This window comes from Copadichromis virginalis, linkage group LG23, assembly GCF_057382275.1.
Source record: "Copadichromis virginalis isolate Kocher_CV1m ecotype Utaka linkage group LG23, C_Virginalis_male_GT1.1, whole genome shotgun sequence".
Taxonomy (NCBI): Eukaryota; Metazoa; Chordata; class Actinopteri; order Cichliformes; family Cichlidae; genus Copadichromis; species Copadichromis virginalis.
The window spans coordinates 25,289,965-25,299,746 of record NC_140639.1 but is presented as its reverse complement, the minus strand read 5'-3'; the positions used below and the strand labels follow the sequence as shown (position 1 = coordinate 25,299,746).

The window sequence follows — 9,782 nt, the reverse complement described above, 5'->3', positions numbered from 1 at the left end:
ACGGAAAGGAGTAAAATAAAACAAATGATTACTTGTAGAATGATACAAACCAGATGTTTTGCACTGTGCAGCAACCCCTCTTCTTTTGACAAGAGTCTGTAACACATCTTCTTTGCATAATACAAGTTTTTATGAGTTTTATTTTTGTGTTTTTGAGCTCTTTCACTGATGTCCACAACAGAAATGTGACTGTTTTTGATGTAATGCTGTATGAGGGCCTGAAGATCCCAATCCAGTACTGATTTTCAGCCTTGTGCTTTGCGCACAGAGATTCCTCCAGATTTTCTGAATCTTTTGATGATATTATGAACTGTAGATGATGAGATATTCAAAAGTCTATACATACAGGACATTATTCTGAAATTGTTCCAGAATTTGTGTTTTTTTTGGTGATTTATTTAAAATGCTGGGGTTTTTTTGTTTTTTTTTTAATACCCAATCACGTTGCTGACCTGCTGCCAATGAACTTGATTGTCTGCAAGATGTTCGTTCTTTTCAGGTAGCACTTACTTTTCCAACCTTTTACTGTTTTACTTAATCAAATGTACGAGTTAAACCTTTCATTAAAATATTAAACTGTCTTAGTTTAAACATTTAATATGCTTTCTTTGTTCTACTGCAAATAAAATATGAGTTTATACGTTTTTTTAATCACTGCATCACACAGCGTACCAACCTTTTGGGGGAATTCAGTTTGTACATTTCATTCAAAATTCCTGCCCAGCCTTCTGTGTGGGAGTTTGCTTGAACCCATCTTCCCTAAACTAACAAAACCTATTTCCAGTGACAGAGAGCTGGTGCAGTTGCTGGTGCCTTTTGAGAAGCTGCAGAATGACAGGTTTGAGAAGCGATTGTTAGGACAGTTGGGGAAATTAAGGGGGGGAAGAGAATCCTGGCGGATAGAATCTGCAAGCTGCATCTGTGAATTATCGATGAATTTCCTGCAGCATCCTCTCCTTTAGCTGCTCATGTCAGCGCACCATACAACACAGGACTACAACATTAGCTAAAAGTGAGGGTACATCAAAGCTAACACATCACATAAAAATGTGAAGTAGTTGATCCATTGTTCACATTGTTTCTCTTAATCACTCCAGGACTATTGTAGTGATAGTGATGAATTAAAGAAGAACCAACTAGGAGATGTTATATTAGTAAATCATTGGGTACCGGTTACTTCAACATTTGTTCCTATTTTTGTACTCCATATTTCGTATTTAATTTAACTGACACACAGTGAATTTTGGAGTCTTTGAGGCCTTTATGAGCTAAATATCCATAAATGCAACATGAAAGGTGCTTTTACATGTTGTTCTTACACCTGATATCAGTTATGGGACATTAAAAGTGCTTTTTTGCAATGAGCTACAGCCTGGGTACACTGTCTGCTGCTTGATCTTTGTGTAGACCGTGCATGAAAGAACTTTTAATTCCTTTTTCTTGCACTCTGTAGTTTTGCTCTTTGGTTATTAGCAATATGAATAGCAAATGATTTCAAACTCAAGCCAACATCTTCTTTGAGGCTGGGATCCAGTGGTAACAGCTGCACAAGTTTCCTTAAAGCTCCAGATGGGGGTGTCTAAATACTTTTGGTTATGCAGTGTATTACAGTACTGCAGGGACTTGGCACTGACATATACTGTGTATGCGATAATGCTCTAGCATGACTTTGTGGATCAATAGATTTCCTATAGGCTAATTTTTGTAAAACATTCCTGTCTGTGACCTTAATTCAATGTCCATATTTATAAAGGTGCTATAGGAACTAGCACTGTTTGGCTGTTAAATATCAGTTATTGTATTGCACTCGCTTTCTGCACCTGTCAGTCACCATCATCATCAGAATAAATTGGATGTTTCTCAGATACCGTTATCGATTTATCTCTATCTCAGCTCGCCACGCCGGGGCACCCGAACGGCCCCAGATATCGACCTGCAGGCCTATTAAAACCTCCTTGGGAACATCATCCTATAAGACCTTTTTTTCAAGTCATGAAATCAATGTTTTCAGCCAGATAGAAGAGAACACATGTCACCAGCTGCAGAGTACAAATCAGCTGGAATAACTTGAAATATTTACATATGTATGACTAAAAATGTTTAGGCTGCTGTTTAAAGGATTTGGCTTTTCACTGAAGTCTTTTAAAATGTGATGTTTTAGAAGAGATTTTAATCATATGGACAGGAGCAACATGAGGTCGTAGGATATATTCAGCACCGGCGCCTCCATTTATTTGCTCTGTTTGGCCTTTCTTGGTGTAGATGCTGAATCCTGGGCCTTTATCTTTGCCAACGGCAGCAGAAACTGACTTCTTTAATGCCACATCTAACCAAAGGGCTGCAGAAATGTCAGGCAGCCGACGGCCAGAAAACACACACACACACACACACACACACACACACACACACACACACGCACACACACACACGCAGTCATGCCTTGGAAAATTCTGTGTAAACTCTGCCAACTTTGAAAAAACAGTGCCAGTGTGACCTTTACATTCATATACAGGCACACATACGGTTTCTTATAGCTTATTTTTTAATGGATCTCCAAAGTTTGCTTTTCTCATTACTTATCAGAAAAAACTGGCAAATTAACTAAAGAGGAGAAACACTGCTCATATTACTTTTACTTCTTTTCATCTTACTGGCAGGCGTTAGCATCCATATTTACTGTTTCCTGCATGAATCGTGCAAATTTTCAATAAACTGTGTTGCAGCATTTCACACAAATGCAGCCAGCTACCCATAATGTGTTCGTATGGGTGAGTACTTTATGGCATTTTTGCATGCATAAAAAATAATAAGCAAAAAAAAAAATTGCATTAATACGAACCAACACGTACAGAAAGAATGACCTTTGCATAAAAACAATGTGACATAAATTTGGTCTATGCAATAAGTACATTTAAAAAATGCAAACTTACATATAAGTTTGAAAACATAATTAAAATTTAACAGCAAAATAAAATAATTGAATCTCTTTAAGAATGCGTTTTTACAACAGTAGGTGTTAGAAAGTTGAATTAAATGTTATATATTGTAATTAGAATTGTTATTAAATTCAGTATAACATTTTTAAAGGGACTCTGCATTTCCTGCGATTAAAAATCAAATGTCCAACCATAGTTTCAAATAAATGATAGAAGGCCCGGCAGTCCAGCCAGTGTAACTTCATTTAGTCTTTTATTTATGAAAGTGTGGACAATGACATCTTACTCTGAGAAGACAACAGAGGTTAATGAATATTATTAATCACTAATAAACATGATGGGACGCCTTGTCTCGTATCAAAATGCCTTTGTACACAATGAGTAGCAGGAGAAAGCGTAAAATAAAGTCGTCTGAGTCACTTGCAGTCCATAATCTTGGCCTGACGGGCTCATTAAATCACGCTGTACAGAGTAATAATGGTAGGAAAAGCTTATTTCAGTCTTGCAATGAAATTAATCCTTTTTTTCAAAGTCATCAGCATGCTTCAGTGAAGTTATATTTAGAAATTAAGTGGTCACAATTCTTGGATTAAATTGCTTCCACTTCTCATTTCACTTGTTCTCATCCCAATGTGATCTTCTGGTTCGGTATAACTTTTTAAAAATGTTTTTGTTTCTTATTTTTTTGCGCACAACATCCAGATAGTCAGCAATTATTATCGGGAACAAAGCAAAAGGGGTCTTACAGTGTCCTCGGCGAGAAAACCACAGAAAACCGTTTCCCTGTGTGTCTCCTTTCTTGTCTCTAAAATGGCAACGTGTCGAGGAATAACTTATCTATGATGGCTGGTGGCGGCACCAGATCCTCCAGCTTCAGGTAGAAAATCCTCTGCAGGCCCTGGATGCACAGAGTGCGAAGTTCCGGCAGCTTTTCCAAAAGTCTGGACAAATGATTGGACCAACAGCTCGAGCCTCCATCCGCGCTTGTCCCACCGTCCTTCAAGCACCTGACCACGCTGCTCTGTAGCTCCTCAACTTTCTTTGGCTCCTTCAGTCCATGCCGCTCTGTAGAGAATTAAATAAAAAATGAACTAACTTTACAAAGTTAACCAGGATATATTGAATTCTTTTATTACCTTTTAACTGGTGCTACAATAATTTCATTAAGTAAAATTACTACTTGTAAATCAGACTTTTGGTAGCTACATTCATCTCAAGGCTTTTGTTCTAAAATAACAAAGAATGTGAACTTTTAAAAATTCAGTTTTATCAACCAAATTTCAACCATTCAATTCATCTTATAAATCGCATATTTAAGATTGTTTTGCTTGGGTATAATTTTCAATACTTTTCCAGTCATTATGTTTAGCTAAGATTTTGCCATGCTATCTGTTACTGTTGGTTAGCAAATAGGTTTGACTAATTATATTAATAATTTATTCAATTTTAAAGCCCACTTATCGGGCCTCAACTTAGCTAACAAACTCATTTGTCTCAAACTTTTAGCTATTTCAACTAGTTTTCTTTTACTATTTCAAATTAGCTTTAACTAGTTTTTCTACCCAATTACTTTTAGCTAACCTTTTAGTAGTCAGTTTAGCTAATTATGCTAACTATTAATTTTAATAACATTTTAAAAACTATTTATCCCATATTAACTTTTTTTTTTAAATTAATTATATGAACCACATTTCAACCATTATCATATAAATTGTAGACTAAAGAGATTTTTGTTTAGGTAGTAGTGTCAGTGCTTTTCCAATCATTACTGTCTGTAATGTTAATTAGCTGATAAGTTTAGCTAATTATAGCAAACATTTATCCAATAAATTTAATCAAACATTTTTTGAGCCTCTGGTTGTTGCTAACAAATCTATTTAAACAATTTACTTTTATCAATTCTGTTTTCTTTATTTCAACCACTTTTTAAAAAAACAAATTACACTATTAAATTACCTTAAACTAATTATTCCCCAAAAGTTTTTGTTTTTACCATTTTTGTTATTTTAAAAGATTCTATATAATATTACGTCTTTGCTTTTAGCTAACTTTAGCTGTTGTCTTTACTTTTTCGCAGTCATATTTAGCTAATAGAAACGTATCCATTACTTTTAAATCATTTTTAAGATATTTATCTATTTTAACTAGAAAGTTAGTTATTATAATTTGCTAACTATTTCAACCATAATTAAATGACTAACAATTTATCCATAACTTTTATCAACAAGTTGTCAAACAAACTATTGTTTTGTTGTTGTTTGTTGTTTTTTTCACTATTTCCAGCCATTACCCTTTAATCTGGGCTAATTACTTGGAACTTTTAGATAACTATTTAAACCAGTTACACTAATTATTGCACTTATCATTCTACAAGATCGTGAAGGACCTCAGCCATCCCAACAACAGACTGTTCTCTCTGTTGAGGTCAGGAAAGCGATTCCGCTCCCTGAAGACCAACACAGAGAGACTGAGGACGAGCTTCTTCCCGCAGGCGATACGGTCTCTCAATCACACCACCACACAGTACTGACCCACACATACAGTTCTTACACACACTGGACATTCTGGACATTGTTTTCACTTCATTACTTAAATCACGCTGCTGTTATTGTGTATATATTTATTTATATTTCTTCATACATTCTTATATAGTTCTATATTGTGTATTTTGTTGTACAGTTATTTTATTTTCAACTTTAATTTATATATGTTATCTTATTCTTTCCCAGTTAAATTTACCCTTCATTCTAATTTGTGTTGTACAGTTATTTCATTTTTAACCTTAATTTATATTTTATTCCTTCCTAGTTAAATTTAACCTTTTTATTTTTTCATATTTATTTCCTATCTTATTCATAGCCTTTTCCTTTTTTGTTTTCTTTAGGTCACAAGCAGTTGTCCAAGCATTTCACTACATATCGTACTGTGTATGACTGTGTACGTGACAAATAAAATTTGAATTTGAATTTGAATTTGAACATGGCGTCACAAATTATGTAAAATTGCACACCTTTTGCCAAGTTTCGCTAGATTTTCTCTAGATTTAGAGAAACTAAATCAATAACAATCAGTCCAGCTTACTTGTCATCCCTTAAACATGTAGTTCACATTCAGGAAAGTTTATCCTCAGTAAATTAAAGCTTCACATCCTGGCATGATTTAATAATGTGACTGATTATACAATATTGTTCTTTTATCTTTATTTTGATTTTTCTTTTTTTAAACTGGAGCTGTGTTAATGACAAAAAATATTATAAATGGTAACATTCCCATGTTGAATATTATCAAAATAGATAATCCAGGGTCACTTGAATGTAGCATTTATCGGTTATGTCTTTAAGCTTTGTAAATCGCATGAAGCGGAAAATGTTCTTGGACGTCTCACCGGTGACCAGGGCGAGGGTGCATATACAGGAGAAGGTGGAGACGTCCAAGTTCATCCTCTGCAGATTGGCAGAAAATTCAACAATACTGTCAATCCATTCGCCAAAGCCCCGCAGACACTGGAGCCGGTGCCACACTGACCCGTCACAGAAGATCAGTTTCCCATCTTCTGGGTTGGATCTGAAATGTTACAACAGCCTGTGGTTAACGTGTGAAGCTGGAGGGCAGAGGTGAATAAATAAATAAGTAAATAGGCAAATAAATTCTATATAAAATGTGTAAAAGGTTATTTACCTGTACGACAACCGTAAAACAAAAAGTTCCAGGAAGGCAGAGTAGAAGAGAAGGTCTTGGTCATGTTTAGGTAGAGAGGTGAAACCCGGGATCTTCTGCGCCCAACCCCGAATAACCTCTATCGATCTGGTCAGGAGGTCATAAAACTGGCGGACATGCTGAGCATCGTCTCCTGGGGGACTTCCTGGATTCTCTTTAAACTGCATTTAAAGGTCACCGGTCGGATCAGATTGGAAGGAAGGAGGATACCAATGATTATAACTCTACTATGTCTTAGTCGTATATCAACAGTGTCAGTTTTACTTACTTTGGAGTAGTCCAGGCGAGAAGGTGGAGGATTGGACTCCACATGCGCCCTGATGAGGGCGCTCAGGAGGGCGCTGCCAGGTGAGGAGGCGTCTGGAAGAGCTCTGGGTTTGGACGGCAAGCGACCTCTTCGACCTTTCAGGCTGTCTGTCCTCACCACTGCAGAGGAAAAGATGAAGAGGGCGACACTTTTCAGCTCTGACCTCCTAAACGGCACCAAGAATAATGGTTTAAGAAGCTTTTTGGCTCTATCAGTTTACCTTCTTTGACCATTCCCACTGCGAGGCACTTCTGGAAACGGCAATATTGGCATCGGTTCCTTCTGCGTTTGTCCACAGGGCAGCTTTTGGCAGCCAAGCACACATACTTGGCATTTTTTTGCACTGTGCGCTGCACAGAGAGAAGAAGAATCTGCATATTACTCTATATACCTTTTGAAAAATACAATCCTGCACTTTAATAGGTTCATGGCTCTCGGGCTGAGGTGTGGTTGAATTTACATCAGTCTTCTTCCTGATCCAGCAAACACACCTGATGGTTAAAGGACTCTTTGGTTAATAAAAATCTGACTTGTTGGTGTGTTTCTTAAAAACTTGAAACAACTTTCAGTGCTCTAAACACATCTACCACTTGCTGCTGTTCACTAAAACTTTACACAGTACCTTTTCTTTTTCTAGTAAGAGATTTTTGGAAATTTTCTTGTAAAATTTTCAAATTAAAGCACAATTTTGGTCTCTAGAAACGTGTGCTGGTGGATTAGTCTGAAATATGGAGCCATATGGATCTTTTAAAAGATCTAATATGAGAAAAAGGAACAAAAAAAAAAAGGTCCCTATGAAAGAAACAACAAGAAGAGACATAACAATAGTAATAGCGGACTTTTTTTTATAAACATACTGTCATGACAATACATCTCAGAGGGCTCATTGTTAAAAAAAATACTTTTGAGCCATTTTAGAAAGATAAGAAAGGTAAAAGTAACCTAACAAGGGGTTAAATTGTTCCTTCAAAATTAGTGGCAGCACTCTTGCTCCTGTGGGCCATCTGAGGCACTGAGCAGTCGGACAGGCAGGTCTGGGTAAATAGAGGGTCGTGGTCATTCATAATTTGGAGACTGGCCCCGGGGAATCTCCCAGTGAAAGACGAAGGAGAAGGTTTTGATTCACGGCACGTTGGTGACCATTTTCATACAGGACATTCGCGACGTTTAACGCGCGTGTCAAGAGACCAAGAGAACAAAACGTGCCTCTGGAGTCTATTGTCCAATTTAGAAGGCCGGTCAGAGCTCCCCGGGGGAAGCTTTATATTATAGCCAATTACTTGGAATTAGAGTTGCATTATGGGATATAATTCCCGTGGGTGTGTAGTTATTTTTTCATCATATTTTTCACAGAAATGTTGGAAGACTTTTGTGCTAAAAAAGGGAGTAAATATCCATAAAAAACAACTTTCAGATCTTCAGAGTTTCCTTTAAAACTGCAGATTTGTATTAAGCCTTCACTGAAAACAAACCTTGAAGAACCCCTTGCAGCCCTCGCAGGTGCGCACTCCGTAGTGCTGGCAGGCTGCGTTATCCCCGCATACCGCGCACACCCCCTCTGAGCTCAGCGGTCCTCGGCCGGGCGCAGAAGAAGTTTGGTATTCCATAAAGTGGTGGCCGTGCGCGAGATGGAGTGGGTGAGCAAATCCAACACCGCTCTGTTTGCCCAGGCCGGTGGAGCCCAAAACGGTGGGTGTTTCCAGCTGCTGGTGCGCCAGAGCTCCGTCAAACTTCACCTGGCACGTGGACGAACTCTGGCCGTCGTGTTGCGCGTGTTTTAGGGACAGCAGGGAAAACCTGGACAGCGCGTTTTTCCTGTGCGTCGCCAAATAGTCCTGCCGAAAGCTGTACAGGGAGCCGGAGTCCTCCCAAATGTGTCCCGACGGAAGCTGGAAGTTGGGCGTGAGGGAGGAGTGCGGGGAGGGGGAGCGGTAGTAATAAACGGGGCTCGGGGAAGAAAGGAGCTCGTCTGACTGGTGCGCTGGGTGCTGATTCGGTTGATAGCGCGGGCACCCGTGCGCATCCTCCACCTTGACGCACGGCAGCTCCCCCTGGACCTGCATCTGAAACAGACACGGGGGCTTTACGTCGTACCCAGAGCCGTAAGAGTCCGCCAGGGGGCCGAAGGTGGGGCCCGAGGCTCCAGCCGACACTTCACTGTTAGTAAGATCCATGCTGAACTTGACAAACTCCGGAGTGAGGAAGTCGCAGCTGCGCTCTCCGCCGGAGCTCTGGGAGGCTGGGCTGGCTCCTTGAGGCGACGAGCCGCACTGGGTCTGGACGCACGGCATGATCACTGCAACAACACACGCAGATGATGAAACGTGTTTAAAAGTGCGATAAAGTGATGCTCTAGTGAGGCAATGTCGCTGGAATTCACCGTCAATGCTTTTTTGTTGATATATTTAATTATAATATTTTTTTAAGGTGAAACAAGCAAACTCACCTTACAATTGATTTTCCACAACCTCCTATTGTGCCCCAAACGTCTCCTGGCACGAAACAGAAACAACAGATAATTTGTTAGCGAGCCCAGTCCCCCCATTTAAACTCAAAAGAGTAACATTTCCACTACCTTAGATGTGGATCCAGTGCGGGAGGACGCTGGTGAGTAATCCCATCCCTACTGTGTTGCTGCTCGTGGATCTTCTGAAGCTCTCTGGCTGTATGGACGGAGCGATGGAAATGACTGTTCACTTCAGCCACTCTTTGGCTTTGCAGACTGGCTGCCAGTGGCACCGACAATGTGCTTTTGTTTACGTGCTTACGCGCTCCAAGCCCCATTACGCACGCACTGGCCACAGAGGGGTGGTGTGAGAGTG

The 9,782-nt window shown here is 39.2% G+C and overlaps 1 protein-coding gene across 1 annotated transcript; it reads right to left on the bottom strand.

The window, feature by feature from the left end:
* Positions 1–2,682: 2,682 nt before the first annotated feature.
* LOC146681003 (nuclear receptor subfamily 4 group A member 2-like) lies at positions 2,683–9,673 on the bottom strand. Its single transcript, XM_085448965.1, has 8 exons — positions 9,536–9,673; positions 9,407–9,452; positions 8,433–9,256; positions 7,181–7,310; positions 6,922–7,079; positions 6,615–6,814; positions 6,322–6,500; positions 2,683–4,001 (listed from the first exon to the last, which is right to left on the bottom strand). Exons 3-8 carry the CDS (start codon positions 9,249–9,251, stop codon positions 3,742–3,744), a joined length of 1,746 nt encoding a protein of 581 aa, XP_085305091.1. The 5' UTR covers positions 9,252–9,256; positions 9,407–9,452; positions 9,536–9,673; the 3' UTR covers positions 2,683–3,741.
* Positions 9,674–9,782: the final 109 nt, after the last annotated feature.

What these genes read in the sequence shown, in the direction of transcription:
- LOC146681003 (XM_085448965.1), bottom strand. Translation starts at nt 9,251, where the DNA reads ATGCCGTGCGTCCAGACCCAGTGCGGCTCGTCGCCTCAAGGAGCCAGC. An exon ending in AGTGGGAATGGTCAAAGAAG is followed by an intron (nt 7,080 to 7,180) that starts GTAAACTGATAG and finishes TTTCCTCTGCAG; the next exon opens with TGGTGAGGACAGACAGCCTG. An exon ending in CTCGCCTGGACTACTCCAAA is followed by an intron (nt 6,815 to 6,921) that starts GTAAGTAAAACT and finishes CTTTAAATGCAG; the next exon opens with TTTAAAGAGAATCCAGGAAG.